This window comes from Rousettus aegyptiacus, unplaced genomic scaffold (assembly GCF_014176215.1).
Source record: "Rousettus aegyptiacus isolate mRouAeg1 unplaced genomic scaffold, mRouAeg1.p scaffold_m13_p_10, whole genome shotgun sequence".
Lineage (NCBI taxonomy): Eukaryota > Metazoa > Chordata > Mammalia > Chiroptera > Pteropodidae > Rousettus > Rousettus aegyptiacus.
The window spans coordinates 44,959,209-44,980,475 of NW_023416285.1; the positions used below are offsets into that span (position 1 = coordinate 44,959,209).

The 21,267-nt window shown below is 37.2% G+C and overlaps 1 protein-coding gene across 1 annotated transcript in view; it reads left to right on the top strand.

Moving 5' to 3' along the window:
- RASGEF1B (RasGEF domain family member 1B) overlaps nt 1-21,267 on the top strand; it is a 482,542-nt gene that overhangs the window by 94,241 nt on the left and 367,034 nt on the right. The window contains exon 2 of the mRNA XM_016156169.2: nt 5,338-5,385. Coding sequence (XP_016011655.1) covers nt 5,338-5,385 — 48 coding nt within the window. The remainder of the gene's footprint in view (nt 1-5,337; nt 5,386-21,267) is intronic.

A 21,267-nucleotide genomic window follows, 5' to 3' on the forward strand; every position in this document is an offset into this window, starting at 1 on the left:
CTTTCTCTTGACACAATTATTCGTGCAACACAGTTTCCATGTATTCTCTAACTTTCATTACCATGGACTCTGCTAATTCTTCCTTCAGCAATTTTTCTCATATAGTAGCATAATGTTTAAGACCTTGGGCTTTGAATCAGAAGAGCTGGTTCAAATCTTGGTTGTACCATTTATCGGCAGTATGACTTCGGGCAAATTATTTTGCTTTCCATACCTCAGTGCTCCTGTCTATAAATTAGGATAATAATACAATTATACTTACCTCCTAGCCTAGTTATAAGGATCATGTAAATCATCGCAAGTTGAATGGTGTTGTGGGAACCCATTGTAAGTGCTCAAAAAAAGGGAATTGTTGATATTGTTTGTTATTATTTTTATTTTAGTTTCTTTATTTTTCTCCCTTGCCCTACCACTTCTCTCTTTTCTAATTTTTATTCAGTTGTATGAGAAAAACACTTTTTTTTTTTCCTTTTGATTATCTCCCCCCATTTCCGTGTTTTTCAAGCGGGGACACAGATAATAGTCCATCCAGAGTGAGGGATAGTCTGGGCATAGTGTGACCTGCCATAGGGAGCTGCTTAACAACTTGCTTTGTTCTCCTGCTATCCTTCACCAGTTAGTAGCCCTAAGTGACCCTATGTATAGCTGCTACAGATCAGAGTAACACAGGGAATGCCCTCGAATCAAGAAAAGCAAAACCATCTGCTTGGGAGGGGATGATGAGAGACATTGGACATATTAGCAGTGAGTACCATGTCTTGAAATTTTTAACGAGATCTTTTCAGAATTCTAGAATTTCTACTTTAGACTCAGTCCTCATCAAATTAAAAGTGATTTTTGATTCACGTTAATGTTTAAGATGTATGGAAAAAGCAAAATAGTTTCTTATTTAATTTTATTATTTTTCTGCTTTGTATAATTGTTAGTATTGTGATAGTATACAATTTTTTTTTTTAACCAAAACTGCATAGCATTTCAGTTATATCAGAGGTTAAATAGGCCTTTGTATTATAGCTGATAACATTATTTCTATGAGGAAAATAAGCTCTAAGTCCTTAATACCCAACTAATAAAAGAAATTTTTAGAAGACCATATGTTTGTAAGTGGGGGACTGAATGCATATAGCATGATATGTAAGATGCAAGTGATCTTTTGCTAGGCTCAGTCTCCATTCTATCTAAATAAGACATTGACCAGGAGAGATCCAAGAACTCATTCAATGTTAAATGCAAATTGTATTTCTCAGGAATTGGATTTGCTTTTGTATTAGTTAGGGTTCTCCAGAAAAACAAACTCGATAAGGGACTAATTAATTAATTAATTAATTATAGGATTGGCCCATGTAGTTATGAAGGCCAAGAAGACCTACAATCTGCTGACTGCAAGGTGGAGACCCAGGAATGCTGATAATATAATTCAGACTGAATCTGAAGGCTTGAGAACCAGAGTACCACTGGCATAAGTCCTGGAGTCCAAAGGTCTGAGAACCAGGACCTCCAATGTCTAGGGCAGGAAATTATGGACATCCCAACTGAGGAAGAGAGAGAATTTGCCCTTTCTTTACCTTTTTATTCCATTTGGGCCACCAAGGACATGGTGGATGATGCCCACTCACATTAATAAGGGTGGATCTCTGTCCTCAGTCTACTGATTCAAATGCTAATCTCTTCCAGAAGCACCCTCACAGACATATCTAGAAATAATGTTTTACTAGTTATGTGGGCATTCTTAGCCCAGTCAAGTTTACACAGAAAATTAACCATCACAGCTTTTAATCCCCTTTGTAAGCGGAAGTCTTGTCCTTTAGGGCATGTTTGCTATCATAACTTTGAGTTGAATACAAAGGCTATATCCACGGATGTTTATGGCACTTAAAATGATATTGAAACCCAGCTAAATTTTTAAAAATATAAATAAATACAGAATTTGTGTGCTTATGTGTTTAAATTGGAGAGATTAAACAACTGTCGTAGATCTGCTTTTGGACTGCTTTGAGTAATTTGCCAACATTCATCCAGTTTTAATTATCCTGGCTCACCCACTGATTCAATCAAATCAAGAGTTTTCACACTAGACATTTAAAAGGGAAAGGAAAGAGAGGTTAATTTATTTGAATTCTTCAAAGAGAAAGAGAATTAGTATGCATTTCTGTGTTTTTCACTTCTCATTCCAAGTTACTATTGTGCTTGGCAGGCAAGTGGTTCTCAAATTGTGGTTTGTGAACCATACTTATCTATCTGAATTCCCCCGGGGGACTCGTTAACATGGACATTCCTGGGAGCCACTCTAGAACTCCTAACTTGGCATTTTTGGAGTTGAGTTTGGTGAATTGCATGGTTAACAGCCCCCTAAATGATCTCTATGAACTCTAAAGTTTGAAAATCACTGATCTAGACATTCTTCTCTGGGATGTCTGTGATTGACAGTAAAAGTGACGGTAGTGGCCCCTTTTGATTCAGGACTTGGTTTTGCTGGGCCTTCATTTTTTAGATTTTTGACCTTTTTGGGTGTGGATTTTAACTTGTTAGGGCTGCCATAATAAACTGCGACAGACTGGGTGACTTAAACAACAGGAATTTATTTTCTCATAGTTCTGCAGGGTAGAAGTCCAAGATCAAGGTGTCTGCAGGGCTGGTTTCCGGTGAAATCTCTGTCCTTGGCTTGAAAATGGCTTGCTTCCTTGTCTTCATGTGTTTTTTCCTCCTTGCAAATGTTGTTGTCTGTGTCTTAATCTCCTCTTCTCATAAAGACACTGGTCATATTGGATTAGGGCCATCCATATAACCTTATTTTACCTTATTTACCTCTTTAAAGGCCATATCTCCAAATGTTGTAAGACACTGGGAGTTAAAACTTCAACATAGGAATTTGGGGAGGGGGACAGTTCAGCTCATTACAGTCTGGATTTCTAAACACTGTATGAATAAACGAAAGACAAACACCGCAGATTTCTTATAAAGTTTTTTCCCATCGCAGCTTCTGTCCAATAGTAGGGAAACCTACTCTTCATTGGTCTCTGGGTCTCTTTCTTCTAAGGCAGCAGGAAGGAGGTAGGGACAGTGACAACTTGCTTTTCATTGGCTCCACTCCTAGTAAGCTTCATTTCTTTGAATGTAGGACAGTATAAGTCTAGTTACTATTGGCTCAGCTGCTTTAAGTGATAATGAGTGATGGTTCTTGAAGGGAATCTGAGAAGCCAAAACTTCTTTCATAATGAATATCAGGATTTTTTTTTGCTTTTTTTACTGGATGACATCTGCACTGATTGTGCAAGAGCAATGGTGGTTAAAACTGTTGGTGCTTTAGAATGAATTAAGGCAGTAGCACCAAGCTGTACTAGCAGTCTTTATAATTTTACCACTGTGTATTTGCATTGCAGAAAAAAAAATGCCAGTTTCACTTTAAAATGCCCTTGATGAAATAGTAAAAATTAAGGTTATGAAAGCTCAAGCCTTGAATACACAACTTTTTAGTATTCTGTTTGACAAAATGGGAAGTATGTATAAAGTACTTCTGCACATAAATGCTCAGTGGCTGTTTTGAAGAAGAGCACTTATGAAATTGAATTGTGAGTCAAACTAGCCTCTTTTTTCATGAAACACCATTTTAACTTTAAAGGACAAGTGATAGAGGAACTATGGTTATTCAGACTCATAGCTGGCAGACATGTTTGCAAAAATGAAGTGAGCCTAGTGCTTCGAGGAAAGCAACAGACAGTATTTGTTACTCATAACAAAATTCAAGCTTTCAAGTGAAAATTAGAATTTTGGAAAACATATCTGTTACTATGAGCTTGATAGCTTACCAGCTGTTAAAGATTTTTCTGGTGAGGTTGGTTATTAATAAATGTAATTTTTAAAATATCATGTAATGAAATATGTCAATATTTGTGAAACCTTCATAGCTCATTGAACCACTTTTTTCCAAATGACCAATGCAGGATGCTATAAAATCATGCATAAGTAAAAGATCCATTCAAAGTTCAAGACAGACTAACAAATATTTATTTAACAGAGTATAAAAAGTTCATTGATATGATTTCAGATTCTACATTGCAACTAACCTTTAAGAAACTATCAATGTCAAGTGTTGGTATGTTAATAGAGAATAATATTCACAATTATCTAAAAGGATTATTCTGAATACTCTTTCCTTTTCAAATTGCATATTGGATTGAGGCTGAATTTTCTTCATTTACTTCAACCAAAAGCATATTGCATCAAAATAGATTAAATGCAGAAGCAGAAAGAAGGATCTAGTGTTTTCTATTTAAGTGAAACATTAGAGATTTACAAAAGTTAGAAAAAATGGCATCTTACTAATTTTGTTCTTTTTAGGAATGTACAAATATACATAGAAATGTGTTATTTAACATGTATTGGGTTTATCCTTGCTATTTTAAAATGAATTAAATACATATTAAAAATTTTTTTTAAATTTTAATTTCTAATAGTGGATATCAGTGAATATAACCAACATAAACAAAAGCTCTTTGGGGAACCCTGGTAATTTTTAAGAGTGTGAAGGAATCCTAGGACCAAACAATTTGAGGACTACTGACTTAGGGAGACATTTTTCTATCTACATTGTAGTAATTGGACTTTGATTCATGCCACACTTAAAGTCAAATATATGTGAATGCTAAACACAGTAAGCTTACTGTGTGGAAATAGTCTCACATATAGATCAATGCTTGTTTTACCTTTCCTAATTCCAAATAAGCTTAGGCAATCATGAACAAACTGGAAAAGAAAAAGCCCTCTGTAAAAACTAGTGTTTCTGAGAGATTTATTTCAACCTAATGAAAATGTATTTAAATTAGCAGAGATTAAAATCCACCCTATGGAAAGACACTTGGAAATCTTGTCATAAATGTGCCCTTTTCATCATGTTGCCCCTATTTTCTAGTTTTCCAATTTATAGGTCATTTGTTTCTTTTATTCTTTCTTCCTTACCTCTTCTTTTATTCATTACCCCTTCTTTCCCTTTGCCTTATTGTATACAGCTGGAAATATTTCCTCATGTTTGCAGTTTTTGGTTTCTGCCGGTGTCCTCTAAGAAAGATGCTGAATCAGTAAATACGAGCAAGGCATTGACAAAGTGTAGGTGCATCTTTGCATTCACAGCGCCGGGACTTAAACAGTCTTCCATTCAGTATGTAAAATTCAACACTGGAGTTTATGCTGTATTTCTATTCTTAGATTTCTAGAGGCTGTGAAGTAAGATTAGGGGAAAGGATTTTAACTTAAAACTTACACCTTCTAGAAGAAATGACTTCAAAATAAATTCTACTATTATCCTGTGTTCTTCATAGATTTTTCTCATTTTTCCTCTAGTCCAAGAGTCACTCCCGAGTTGGCCTGAAATCAAGCACGAAGCAAAAGGTATGTTGCCCCTACTTTGCATTTTTCCTTAAAAAAATAATTTTGGTAGGAACTTTAACTTTTTTTTTCTGAAGAGAAAAGAATGACATGTTTAGAAGGCCAGGATGCATCCAGAAATAAAGTATTTTGGGATTATCATTTACTTTGCTTCCATAATAGCAAAACAGCAATTGGAGAGAGGTCTTTGAAATGACATGGAATGAGATATTCCGGAAACCCAGTGACAGAATCTAAGAATTTCTCATGGCTTACAAGCAATTCTGAAAGCAAGGTCAGAAGATACACTTCCAGATTCAGCTCTTTTATTTCTAAGCCCTTCACAGTGAAGGTATCTGTTCCTAGCTCAGTTCATATTTTTACTGAACTTTATTCTCTCAGCACCTGCTGTGGAGAATGACCCTAATCTATGACCTGTGGTAAATTAGCTGAAACATGAGCTTTGCGAGTCAGAAAAAGTTGGTTTCAATTCCTTGTTCTTTAACTGATATGTGACCTTGGACCTATTTGTATGACGAAGATAATAGTTCCTATTAGTTTAGTTTATTTTATTTGAGGGATAGAATGAGATAATAAATGTGAAAGTACTTGTATTTAGTGCCAAGTACAAAATAGGCACTTAATATTTTTTTAATTCTACAATATTTCATTGATTCCTTAGATATATAAAATAATAGAAATTTTGAAATTTCGAATTCTTAATACTCAGACGCACACACACACACTTATTTATTTACTTAATTTTCTCCATTATCTTCAGCATATGAGGGGAGTACCAATGTGTAAGTACTCCATTTTGCCAGAGGTACCATTATCTCCTATGGCAATTCATTTCTCTTTGGATCACTGAAATTGTGAAATTTTAAAAATATATTTGATCACTCTGAATAACCTATGATTTCTAGCCATTGTTCCCATTTCTGCTCTTATAACTACCCAGAGTTAGTGTGACACATTCTCTCTTACGCATGGCAGTCTTTTCTAGATTGGGAGAGAAAGAGCTTCCCTCTCCCAAATTCTTCTAATTTGTGCATTACGAATATCACAGTTCCTTTAATTATTCCTCATGTGATGTATTTCATAGACCATCATGAAATGGATTACTTGTCTTTGGATCTATATCTATTTGCCAATATTATTCTCAAAAACCCAGGTAACATTTTCATTTTCATCTCCAAAGAAGTGTCCATTGGGAACTCTCAAATGGCCAGTGGGACAGATGTAATTGGACAGAGGGGCCCTCAACCACCCATCCATCATCTGCTGAAGTGTGTGATACTGAACCTGTCACGCTCAATTTCTTTAGAGGCAGTTCTGAAAACGATTTTCCTTACTTGGGCTAGTAAACTGAAAGGAGATGATCCCAGAAGAAGGGAGAAAGACATAACAGTCCTTCTTAGTCTCATACACTGCCACTCTTTAATTCATGTTCAGCAAATTTTAAGCTATAAAATTTAAAAATTTATACTGCTATGAAATGATCAGTATTCACAGAGGTTAAGTACTGAATTGTAATCACACATTTAAAAATATAATAATATGTATTAATTTATCAAAATGCCTTGACAGGGTCAAACAGTTTTAGTGTTCTTCACATACTCCATCTTAGAATGTTAACCTATTATTTTTTCCAGTTTTATTGAGAAATAATGGACATACATCATCATATAGATTTAAAGTGTACGGCCTGATGGTTTGATTTACATTTACTGTGAAACAATTATAGTAGGTTTAGCTAACAGCCATCTTCTCATATAGACACAATTTAAAAAAAAAAGTAAAAAAAATTTCTTCTTGTGATGAGAACTCTTAGGATTTACTGTCTTAACAACTTTCCAATAATCACACATCAGTGTTAGTTATAGCTTGGAAGTTTGGTCCTTTTGACCATCTTCCATCAATTGCAATTTGAAATGACAAAATCTTAATCCTTGGACACACACACACACACATTTAAATTGTGTGAATTCCTGGTGATACATAGGGTGATGACAAACAGATTTATTAGAATTTGGAGTTCATGTTAAAAATTTATTCTTCTCATGTTGATGTTTGACTTGTATAAAGTACTTGCCTAACCTTTCAGGATTATGGACATATTAACTCGGAATACTATTCTCGATGTAAATTGTTAAAACACTTCAAGAATGCAAATCATCTAAGAAGTGCTTAAGAAGATTAAAATAGACAATGCCTATGAAAGTACCAAGCCCAGTGCCTAAGTAGATAGTAGTTATTTTTATTAGAGAAACATCACGTTAATTGAAACATCATGTTGATGGACAGACCTGATTTTCAGCCCAGCTTCAATACTTACCAGATAATGAGAGCTAACACTGATACAGCAAACATTGTGCTCCAGGTACAGTGATGAGCACTTAACAATGATCAACTCATTTAATACTCTCAACAGCCCTCTGAGGTAGGTGTTCTTATACCCCTCAGGGTCCATCAGGAGAATGAGATCACATCAATAATTTCAACAGAGAGAATTTGATATAAAGAATTGTTAACTGTTTGTATAGGTGTTAATTAGGTAATGGAAAGAAAAAAGAAAACTCTTAAGATATCACATGAGTAGCAATTCTAGGCAGCAGCTACCACTCCCAGGACTGAGGGAAGAGCGAGCAGGATTATTAAAACTTCTTAGGTACTTAGAGGAATTGCCCCACAGAGCTGACATTCAGACTGCTGAGGAGAGGGTGTTGGTCAGCACACTAGGAGGCTGATTCTGCAAGTGCTGGGAGAAAACTGCAAACTGGGTTCAGTGGCTCTGCAGGAAGGTAGGAAGGGTGTGCCACTGAGGTGAGGCTCCGAGGAAGTGCCCAAGAAGTAGCAAGTTCCCGCTTGTTCCTCCAGCTCTGCAGCCTCTCTAGCGCACGCTACTGGCAGAACTAACAAGAAGCCAGCTGACTAAAGCAGGAATGTGTTTTGCAGAGTCCCAGGCCTAGCATCACAAATCTGGTGACAGAGAGATGAGTATGCAGGAAGAGAGAGACAATAATTTAACTGGTACAGTTATTAGCTCCATTTTATAGATGAGGAAACTGAAGTACAGATGTGTTTGCCCAGTGCTATGGTCTGAATATTTGTGTTTTCCCCAAATTCAAATCTTAACCCCTAGAGGTAATGGGATTAGAAAGTGGGCTCTTATGAATGGAATTAATACTCTTATAAAAGAGACCGCACAGAGCTCCCTAACACCTTCCACCATTAAAGGACACAGTGAGAAATTTCCAAACCTCTCCTGACCATGCTAGCTTCCACCCTCCAGAACTGTGAGAAATAAATTTCCATTGTTTAGAAGCTACCCAGCTCTGTGTTATTTTGTTATATAGTTGTTCCCCCTTATCCGCAGTTTCGCTTTGCATGGTTTCAGTTACTTCTGGTCAACTGTGGTCTGAAAATATTAAAGAGAAAATTCCAGAAATAAATAATTCATAAGTTTTAAATTGCACGCTAATTGGAGCAGCATGGTGAAATCTCGCTGTCTGGCTCTGTCCCACCTGGCACGTGAATCACTCCTCGGTCCAGTGTTTCCACCGATATACTCCCCCTACTTATTAGTCACTTAGTAGCCATCTCAGTTATCAGATCCACTATATTGCAGTGCTTGTGTTCAATTAACCCTTATTTTACTTAATAGTGGCCCCAAGTGTAAGAGTAGTGATGCTGGCAACTCGGATATGCCACAGAGAAGCTGTAAAGTGCTTCTTTTAAGTGAAAAGATAGGTACGATACGATAAAATATTTTGAGATGAGAGAAAGGGAAACATATTCACATAGCTTTTATGCAGTATATTGTTATAGTTGTTCTATTTTATTAATTATTGTTAATCTTTTACTGCGCCTAATTTATAAGTTAAATTTTATCATACGTATGTTGTATAAGAAAAAAACATAGTACATATAGAGTTTGGTACTATCTGCAGTTTCAGGCATCCACTGGAGGTCTTGGGACATAGCCCCTGTGGATAAGGGAGGGGGTGACTATAGAAACCTGAACAGACTAAGATACCCATTTAGGAAGAGGTAAGGTCAGAATTTAAACCTAGGTAGCCTGGCCCCAAAGTTCAAAACTCTTAACCTCTTGAACAAGTAACTATGGGCAAAAAAAATTCTCTAAGCCTTACTTTTTATTTATTTTATTTTATTTTATTTTTATTTTATTAAGTTTAATTATTTTAATTGGTTTATTTTATAATATTTCTTTTTAAAAAAATATTATTTTTTTCATGGTGACATTGGCTAACGAAATCCAATAAGTTTCAACTGTACACTTTAACAGTAAGGCATATGTATATTTACACTGTGTGTTCACCTCCCATAGTTAGATTTCTTTCTGTCACCAAAGATTTGATCCCCTTTACCGCGTCTGCCTCCCCCTTCCCCCCGCAAGCTACACTCCGGTAACCACTAGTCTATAGTCCATGTCCATGAGTCTCTGGTTTTTTTTTTGTCCCGTTCGTTTGTTGCTTTTAGGTTTATATCCCACATATAAGTGATATCATGTGATTTCCAAATTTTTCTTTCTGGATTATTTTGCTTAGCATAATTGTCTCGAGTTCCATCCATGTTGTCGCAAATGGCAGTATTTCATTTCTTCTTATGGCTTAAAATCTGCAAAATAAAGATGACAATTCCTGACTTGTTGGGTTGTTCTAAGGGTTAAGTAACAATATAAATGATGCGCCTATCAAATTTCCTGGCACATAATAAGTTCCTAATAAATACTAGCTCATACTAAATATGGCATTTTTCTTCTTTTAAGTATGGAAACTTCACTTGCCTCAGTGACTCTATGTATTTTGAAAGTATTGCCTTTGCCTTGGGGTGATTCCATCTCCAGTGGGTTGTTTATTTAGTTGATTAGTCTTTCCGAAGCTTAGCATATTTAAGTGTTTGTGTCAGAAAATGAACAGTGGGCAGAATTTAATTCTGGAGCTTGATCAATGGAGTCTTTATTGATGATGTCCTTAAAATGAGAATTTATCAGGGGCTGCGTTAGAGCACTGAGTTAGTCTTTCACTTCGGATTTTATGTGGTGGGGAAATCATTGTACTCATTCATTCATTTTTAACAAAAAAATTGTTTATTGGATTCCTAATTACACCAGACACTGTGTTAGGGTGATATAAACAGACAAATGGACCCTGCCCTGGAGATTGTTTCTTTCAGTCTGTGGGGGAGTGTGATACAGCCACCCAGCTGCTCATTCTCCCTTACTCCCTCTTGTCCTTGGCAATTAAGTGTGTTTCTTGTTACATAGATATAATGCTCTCCTGTGGGTAAAATATTTATTTGGCATAATATGTAGTCATCTAATATCTAATGGTGATTGCATGGGGCTAGAGAGGTATAAGGGGATGACAGCTGCTTTTCTTGAAGGACAAAGTCATTAATTAACTGAGGAAGAGGCAAGTCTCAGACTAGACACAGGGAAACAGTGGGAAAGCTTGAGAGGCAGCATCCCTGGAAAACTCTTGGGTCTCTGCTTGTAGGTCATAGATGTTTGTATGCAGGGATGTGAGAGTTAAGGGCTCCAGGCTGGGAGTTGGGATACTGTTGGGCTCTTTTGCTCTTGCATGGTCAATAGATTGGGAGACAGCCTACAATGGACAGGGCCTTAGAGCTCTGGAAGTAGCTAACTGTGGAAGGATCAGGAACCTCTTCTGTACAGAGTGGGCTGTTTTATGCTTTATTTCCTCTCTATCTTTACTTTTCTTGTGCTTAAAAGCACCAAATATCCTGGTATCCCAAAGGAAGGGCTATATGTATGTGCTTTGGCCAGAACTTTAAGAGGAAGCTGGCTTGGAGGCTAGCATGGCAGTGGTGGTATCCAGGATGCTCATGAGAGGACCCCAAGGTAGTAGCAATGCGGTCAAGATCATACTAGGTATTATTGATCTTTCTAGAAATTCTGGTAAAAATTAAGGAGGTTAGATTATATTGAGGTCTATTTTGTAGGACATTGGAATACCCAAAACCCGTTGTAGATCCCCTCTAGCTAAAGGGAATCAGAGGAAAATAAATACATGGAAAACAAAGACTAGTGAATGACTGTTGTGTTACCCCAATGTAGAACTTCAGTGAGCGAGGCTGAAATAAGTAGAAGACTCTTTGCCTCCTTCCCACAACCCATTTTCTACTCCCCAAGTATCTTTTCAAGATTAATAGCAATATTAATAGTAAAAATAGCATGTAATCAGTGTTCTGGTTGCTTTACAAACATTCAGGGGTTGAACTATTTTAATCAGAATAAAATTAAATTGCCAAAGCCTACAGGTAACAGAGTTTTTAAAATATTCTCAGTCTCCTGCTTAAACATTTCTTGGTTTTCAATAATCCTGAGTTTATTATATTCTTTCTTCTATTAAAGCCATCTTGTCTCAGATCTGATAAATAAATTCACAGTAAGTTACACTTGAATTATATGGCTTAAAATCTAATCTCTCCTAAGGGTATTTGCATTTTAATAGGTGACAGAAGCTAATGAAATTGAGTTGAAGGGGTGGAATTTCTGGCATTAGCAAGTGGAAACAATTTTTGGTTGGTGGAAAGATCTTATCCGTGCTCTTAAAATTACATTGTTTACCTTTAAGATCAATTCAGACAAAACATTAACTGGTTAGATAACCTAGGGTCACAGATATATATAGTTAGTTGGTAGAGAGCACTGAGGCTGGCACTGTTCTATTCAGCCCATTGTCATATCTTCCTCCTTGGCCCCATTTCTCCTTAGCCTCCTTGTTTATGAGTGTAATGTCTCTCTTTTCCACAGAATTGTAAGCTCTCTTCCAAACAGAAATTTTTATTAGTATCTGAACCTTTTTTCTCTGGCATCTAGTATCTGAGAGCTTCTTAAATGTTGACAAGTATATTGAAAAACACCCTAAGCTCCCCTTTACAGCTGAGCAAACCATGCCATGGATAATAATGGGGCCCAATGTTAATCTCAGGTCTCTGGAGAAGTAGCTTTTAGTTTTTCCTGCTGAAGACTATAAAAGGCTCTTGACCATTTCCTTCGGTATTATTTTTATTTTCTAATCCTATCCTTATGCCCCATCAGCAGTGCTCTTTTGCCCTTCTGATCTGTCCATTCAATTTTTTTTTAAACACATGCAGCCTCCCCCACTGTCAGCATCCCTCACCAGAGTGATACATATGTTATGATTGATGAACCTACATTGATGCCTCATTATTACCCAAAGTCCACAGTGGACATTAGGGCTCACTCTTGATGTTGTACATTCGAGGGGTTTTGACAAATGTGTAATGACATGTATCTACCGTTACAGTATCATGCAGAACAGTTGTACTGCACTTAAAATTCTCTGTGCTCCATCTATTCGTGCTTTCCTTCTCTTAATTCCCTGGGAACCACTGATCATTTTATCTTCTCCATAGTTTTGCATTTTCTGGAATGTCTTATAATTGGAATGATAATGCAGCCTTTTCAGATTTGTTTCCTTCACATAATAATATGCATTGGAAGTTTCTCCGTATCTTTTCATGGCTTGATAGCTTCTTTCTTTTTAGCCACAATTTTCCATTGTTTGGATGTACCACACTTTATTTATCTATTCACCTACTGAAGGATATCTCAGTTGCTTCCAAGTATTGGCAATTATGATTAAAGCTGCTATAAACATCCATGTGCAAGTTTTTGTGTGAATATAAGCTTTCCATTCATTTGGGTAAATACCAAAGAGTGTCACTGCTGGATTGATTTTTCTTTTTCATTTTCTTCCACAATAACTCGCAGCCTTTGCTTGGTTATCGTCAAGTATCTGTTCCAACTTATGCGTTTTCCTACATGTGTGTTATGTTTTTGGCCATGTACTTCCTTCGCTGAGTCTCTAGAGTCTCCAAGAATGATCTGTGCCTCACTTGGAGGAATGTAAGGAAAAGCAGAAATACTATATAGCAATAATACACAGAAATTTTTATTGTAGCAGCTAGATTTGGGAAAGCTAGGAAGTAGAAAGCAGAAGATGAATTTATAGCACTCAAGAGTTAAATTCTGTCCACTCATGCAGTTCCTGTTGGCATGAAAAAAAAAGAGTCCTTTGAGCCCTTTACATCACTGTAAGGATCTCAACACTGAATCTAACTTAAGGGAAATTAAAAGTCTCTGCTTTTCTGGTAGTGACAATTCCCCTTGAAGGTCCTGACAGGAAATGGCAAGGAAATCAGACTCTCGAAAGTGGAATCCATATTATCTTTTGTTCGTGTTATCTTTTCATGGCCTATGAAAGATGCCCAGTGGCTTTCTGGAAGATGCAGCCCGAATAAAAAATGACAGAACCAGCAAGATTAATTTAAAAGAGATGGAGATCACCTCTACAGACTCACAACAATAGAGATTCTAGGAGAACCTACTCTTTTATTCAAGCAAACAAACAAACCTGAATGATCGTTTTTATGTTTTAACTTTCAAAAAATACTATTTAATTTTTCTAGAAAGAGGGAGACTTTCGACAAATATTATTCAAAGCATCAAAGGCTGTGTGTCAGAAACACTGACAATAAGTTTTATAGTCATCTCATTGCTGAATTTTATCGGTAAAAGACTCAGAAGGACAACCTGGGCATTTCAGCAATGTAGGTCAAATTCTATTGCCACGAGCTCCAGGGGACTAGCTGTCCAGTGCTTTTTTCCTTTTTGAACTTGTGTTATATTGAATAGTATTTGGAAAATATGAGCCTTGGGCTGAGGCTTTGAGAGAGTATCATGGATTTTTAATGGGATAGCCTTTGTTAAATAGGTGTTGGAGTCGGAGTCATTTTACTTTTCACTTCTTATTTTTTTTTTTTTTTCCTCACCTCAATGCAGAACAACCTCAGTCTTCCCAAAGTATCTCATTCCCATGTGGCTCAGGTCAAAGTCTCCTTGATATCTGTCTTCTGTCCCTTATTTTTCCAAAACCCCGAGACATTCCAGAGATAGAATGTGTGCTCAGAGTCCCTCAAGTTACAGCCTCCCATCTCAAACTGAAAAGAGTCAGCTTCAAGTGGTATAGGCCAGTGGTTTTAAGAATCCCTTTCCTCAAAGAGCAAATGTATGAATCCTGTGGGAGGTGAGGTCTGAGCTGGATTGCTCAAAGCATCCAAAGGAAATTTCTGGACCAAAGGAAAAATAATAATGGATCAAAGGACCAAAGGAAAAATAATAACGCGTTTGAGTACATCTCTCCTTGTTAAATATTAAATATGGTCATGGTCCAATTCCCTTGTGGTTCTCTGAGTTTCAGTAGGTCTCTTCAAGCTGAACCTCTAATGGGCTTTTGTGACCTGAGTTAAATCACCATGTGGGAATGACAAGTCACTCTACAAGAAGAACTAAAGAGCTTAAATCTGCTAAGAAGTGGAGACTAGGTGAGGTTTGGCTGGGAAATGTCACAAAGGATCTGTAAATCAATTCAAATGCAATGCAATACTAGCTCTGGAAAAGTCATGGTGTTTCAACTTAGAAGAGTTGGTCCATGCACCCTTGCATCAGGCTGTTCTGAAAGAAAAACTTTCGTCTTTCTCTAAGTGGCCTTTTATTGGAGGGGAAAACAAAAAACGTGTTTTGATTTGAGTAAATTAAAATCTTCCATGCTTCAGAAATGCTATAGGTATTTCAGAATGAAAGAATAAAAATGTATCTCTTTCCCCTTTTCTTATAACAAAGATGATTCTCTATGCAAAGATGGGAAATTTACACCTCAGTCATATTTTGTTTTGCCCATTTGAGTGATTTTTTAAAATACTGAGCCAACATTTTAAAATGTGAGTGTTTCCACTTACATTATCTGGATCTTGAGCTTGTTCTGAAAAGTTGAAATATCTGGAATATTAGTATGACTTTCCAAATGACAATAGTCAACCGTAACTGAGTAGCCTCCGCCCGCTCTGAACCCGGCAAGCCTCCACTAGTTCATCACACGCCTTAGTTCCCGCCCCCCTACTGTCTTACTGAAACCCTCCAACTCATGCCTTTCACTGCCTTCCTGGCCCCGAGAGAGAGTGAGGTTTTGAGTTCTATTCTATGAGACATTGTGCTATTTCTTGCCTTGAGGAGTTATAAGTCTCCATGTAGATATTTTAGCTGAGATCAACCCTAGGCTGTCTTCTGGCCAACACATCCTAGTTAGCGAATTCATTAATTAAGGTTTAAGTTTTCTAAGTAACATATTAGGTTTCAGTAAAGAATTACTTAAAACAGTCTTTGGTTTATACTTATTTTCTTCTAACATACTATGATATTTAAGACTTTTTTGTAACAGATCAGTTTTATAAGTCTTATATTTCCTATCAGGGCCTTGATTTACAAAACAACAGTTCTGTATTTTATTTAAGCTAAGAATAATTTTCTTTTAAAACGAAACTAAGTATAGAAGTCTAATACATGAATGTGCTAGCTTCCTACATAATGACATAAATCCATTCCAGACACTATTTCAGATATGAATCTCTCAAACACAAAATATTCAAATAACAATAACCCAACATTAAAAAAAATCAACATGGGGAAAAATAGGAAGGAGAAATAAAATAACCCACAAAAGGAAGGAGCAGCAAGGAAAATCTGGACATTAAAATGCAAATGATAGGGTTCCAGATGCCTGAGCCGATGGTTCCAGAACCACAGGACTGGCCTACATCTAGGATGAGATGAGTGAGGCAGTCACAAAATGGAAAAGGTGCCAAAAAATGTAGTTATTATGATAAATAATGCAATATTTTAAAAATTTAATGCAATATTTTATAAAGCAAAATTAATGCCAAAAAAAAAAAAAATCCATAATGGGTAAAACAGTCTTTTGGCCAACAGGCTAAAATTTGGCCAGCATTTAGCATACTTTTCCTATGCCATGTATGAAGCTAAGCACTTTTCATGCTTTTTTTCTTTCTTTAAATTTAATATGCAGAACAACTGCAGTAGATAAGTTCTATTATTTCCTATCCTTCTCCCCATTTTACAGCTAAGAAAACTGAGACTTAAAACATTGAGTAACTTGCTCAAGTTTACAGCTAATAACTAACAGAGTCAGGATTCAGAAAGCTTGACTCCAGAATCTGCTCATACCTGTGGTACTATACTATCTACTACTCCTGGGATAGCTCAGGCCACAGTTAGATCAAGTTCTGTGGATGCTGATGTGACTCCACTATCCCGGCAATCCTATTGGATCAGTGATAGGCACATATGGACTCAGAGCAGCCATGTATAGACTGACCTAGAGGAGCCGAAGTCATGAGAATACATAGCTTAATGTTTTTTTTTTTATACTAGGTAGTTTCTGTCTAACCTAATGCTGGGAGAGAGGGAGGAGCAAGGAAGAGAAAGACGCAAGGCAAGGGGAGAAGGAGAAAGGGAAACAAGAAGAAGAGACAAATCTAAAGACAATGAGACCAAGACAATGAATAAATACCTGTTGTTGGTAGAGGCAAGAGCTTTGAGGCAAGGGCTGTTGCACCGTAAAGTTAAGTCCAGAATAGGGAGCAAGGGAATCCTGCAGCTGAAGGGGACCTGTATAACTTAGCACTAGAGCTGTAGTGAAATGAGACTCCAATCTGTGGAAGCCTGTTTTCTGTCTTCTTTACTGTGGATTCTTTTCCTGTCCTTCCCTACACAGCTGTACCTTAATAGCCTGAGGTGTTCACTGCAACCTGAAATAGTCCAATGGGCCCTTATTCTCAATTTCACAGTCCTTTCTTCCCAGTCTGAGTTGTCTGGCCCTCCTATCCGTTCACTGCCCTCTGCCTTTCCCCCAGCCATCCTGCCTCCTCTGGCCACCATTACACTTTAATGTAAGAGCCTCCATCAGTGGAGCCACATTTTCTTCTTGAGATGCTTCATGAAACTGTAAAGAGCCAGTTGCCTGTGATCCTTCTGCTGACTCTCCAAGAGCTTCATTATCTGTCAGTTTCTTCATGCCTGCAGGGCTGGAAGCAGAGGGTCTGGCACTGAGAGGGCTGGCTGAAAAAGGGGGCAGTATCTGGAAGGAATGCAGGGGGAAGTAAGAAGTTCAGTTAAATTAGCATACTGCAAGCACATCTGCTCTCTTTGTTGGCACATTTCCTATAGAATATTTACCTTCAACTTTAGATTTGCTGTTACTGTTACAACTAGATTTGAAATACATATGGTAGATTTTCCAGTACCACTCAGTTCACCAAAATGATAATTAACCATCTAACTCAGTGGTTCTCAGTCCTATCAGGTCCAACAACCTCTTTCGACAGCAAATATTTAACAAATATTTTGTAATAACTCTTTTACGATTTGCATGGATAATATAACCTAGTTATATTGCTCTAACTGTACAAAAGAAGTAAAAGGAAAGTGTAAAGAAATAACATAAATATAAACTCTTGGGCAAGAATATATAAGAGACATATAAGGCTGTCAGATATTTTCACCTCTTTTTAAAATCTTTGAGAACAGGACTGTGACTAATGCAGTCTCATATAGGTGTTTGATCTTAGTCACTCAAAACCTATGACAAATGTTATATAGTCAGTGATACTTTCCCCAGAACATCCTTGGCCCCTGCAAGGATGTTCATATCACAATTTCTGGAAACTGTGAATATGTTACCTAAGGTAATTTGCAGATGTGATTAAGTTAAGGATCTTTGTGATGGAGAGAGAATACTGGATTATCCTAGTGGGTCCAATGTAAGCACAAGGGTTCTCATAAGAGAAAGATAGGAGTGTCAGAGTCGGAGAAGGCATGACAAGGGAAGAAGAGGTTGGAGTGGGCAGGGCCATGAGCCAAGGAATGTGGGCAGCCTCTAGAAGATGGAAAAGGAACGAAAAGGGATTTCTCCACAAAATCTTCAGAAGGATCACCGCCTCAATGGCTCATTTTAAACTTCTGATGTCTAAAATTGTCAGATAATAAATATGTGTTGTTTTAAGCCACTAAGCTTGTGGCAATTTGTTACAGCAGCAAAAGGAAACTAATATAGGGAGCAACTCTTGAAACATTCCAAACTATCAAAGTTAAACCTTTATGAAACTGATATGATAGCTTCCTTCCTTGGAAAATTTGTTGCATAGTCAAAGTATGTGAGAAGACTTTGTGATTATATGTAAAAGGGAGACCAATTCTAGACTCAAATAATTGTAAACAGCGTTTTCACTGTGTTACCAGGTCTTCTCTTTTCTCACACTTCTGTCCTCTCTCTTCTCTCCTCTTTTTTTTTTGTTTGTTTGTTTCATATGTCATGCTGAACAATCGAGCTTCTGTCTTGTTTTGAGGTCTCCTTGCCTTATGGCTTAACCTTCCCTTTATAGAGTAGCCCTTCAAGGTGTTTTCTGCAGACTGTTTTCTCCCCAAGGCCGCTGGTTGTTAAAATTCTTGGAGTTACATGCTCTTTCCTCAGCCTAAAATGACTGTTAACCACCAATCTCTGGGTTTGACTGATGCCCGGTGATTCTTCAAAACTCATGCGCCACCATTTCAAAGCAGCTTCTTTGACCTCCACTGTCATGAGTAGGTCCTTCTTTTAGGTTTTTACTGGTCCCCCAACTTACTTATTATTATTATTTTTTATCTATCACCTATTTTGTTTTTCTATGTGTAGACACTATGTTAAGCACTTCAGATATATTTGGTCACTTACATCATATACCAATCCTATAGGTTAGTTATTATTTATCTCTATTTTATAGATGGGGAAATTGGGACTCAGAGAGTAAATATTCAAACTCTAAAGACAAAAGAAAAAGGATTCTTGTTCTTAGAATCCTGTATGTTCATGAAAGATTAAATTTCAGTGGATGACATTTGAAAAGATTAAATGTTTATAACTTTTTTCTCATTTGTAATAATTTATTATGCTTATATGTAGTACATAGAGAAAAACTTTACAGACTGTACCCCAAGCTCATCAGAATACCTGCCTTTAGAGTAGATGACTCATGATTGGAACACAAGTATGCTAACAGTATTTATGCTAGTGGGATTATGACACTTTTGGTATTTTTCAGATTTTCTGCTTGCTACAAATCTTAGTTGTTCTTAATACAGTTCCGACTGTACTTCAGTTTCTGATGATATTGTCTTTGAAGTTAAAAAAATAGGAAAAGTAATGATTCAAAGAAATCATTGCACTTATTACATTAATAAGTGCTTCCTCGATTTATACACTAGACTTTTCTTTACTAAATTTATTTTTTGCTTCAAAAATTTTATGCTTGAATCGACTTTTTAATTTTAATGATGAATATTAGTGCAAGCATTAATTATAATACCTAGTATTCACACTATGATTTTCATCCCAAAATGTAGAAACACATTTTTAAATTCAGTAATCCCTTAAATTTAAGCCTACTATAGAGGAGGGGCAGCAAACATTTACATTTTATAGAAAGGCTTGGAAGTTAGGTGATCAAAACAACAGCCACTACACCAAACTGTATATATTTTTCTTTGATGTGATTGGAAATATACTTTATTGCAAAGCTGCCTCTTCTGTTCCCAAAGCTATTTCTAAGGGGTGCCACAAGCCTGAGTCAGAAGTCTGTCCCTGTGGTTTTGATTTCTGATTTCATTAGCTGCAAAATCAAAGACTAGATCCCTCCTTATTTTGTTCTCTGGTATTAGAATTCCAGGCAATGACCTTGACCTGCTGCTTCTCACACAGAGGGTTCCTTGATTGTTGTGGAAGATCTTTGTTGCAGCGTGTGGTGTGCGGATGTGCTGGTCCTGGTCCTGTTTGCCTGCTGTGCCTTGCTTGCCTTTCCTCTGCTCTGCTCCCCGTAATGGGGGATCGAACCTGGCAGGCTGCATTGATTCCCATCTGACTCCTCATTATCAGTTGACCTATTGGTCTCTGGCCAAGGGGTCAGTCAATGGGGTGGGGCACTGAAGGGTTGGAGGGCAGAAGAAGTCAGAGCACCAGCTCCTCCAGGGGACCCTAGCTGCTGCCTCCCCACTGATTCCTCGACCCTAGGGCTGGTTGTGGCTTTCTCTGTTGCTAATGTCTGATCTTTCCTGTTTGGCTTCGCAGCAGCTCTTCCCTCCCCTGTGCCACTAATTCCCTGTTACTAAAGTCCCTGTTTTAGGTGTGTCAAGTGGCTTCTGATTCCTCAGTTACACCTTGACCAATACAGATATCAGTTCTCAGAGATGATTGCTAACAGAACGAACCGTTGTCTTTGTGAGAATTTTCAGAAAATTAAATTTTACACAATTTATCTCATTTTAGGCCTCCAGAAACAGAATAATGTGGAAAAACATAATTGTTTCTTCATTTTATAGGCAGGCATTTCTGAACTGATGAATTATTTTTATATATCGCTGTACAATGAGACATGTTTTGGATTTCTAGCATTTTGTAATTGCCCAATGATATAATGTAGTATTACTATAAGATAGACAGTGAAACAAGTTCACATAATTTTCCTGGACAGAGGAAAAATATCTATTCTAGGTGAGTTATCAGCATTAATAAGTAAGAGACTAGTATGCAGTATCTCCTGCATTTTGTTAACTGCATGGCATTCTGCGGTGGGGAAACCACAGGACTAGAAATCATAAAACATAGATCTTATCTTAGTTTGGGCTCACTAGAGACAGGAATGTGCAAGTTATTTGCTGGGATAAAAAAAAAAAAACAAAAACAAAAAAAAACAAAAAAACCCTATAAGGAAGTGTGGAAACATGACAGGGCAGGAGAAGAAGATAAGCAAAGATGTATTTCCACTGAAATCTAGCCTCAGCCTGAGCACATGGGGAACTTGAGAGCATGAATGAGACCACAGAGAAGTCCTGCCTTGATATAGGGAGACTGGGCTTTGCTACCCCAGTGTCAGTCAGTCATTCACTGTGGGTGGCCCCTGGCAGGGTAGAAGTACATACCTTCCCAGGCATTTATGTCCATGGGA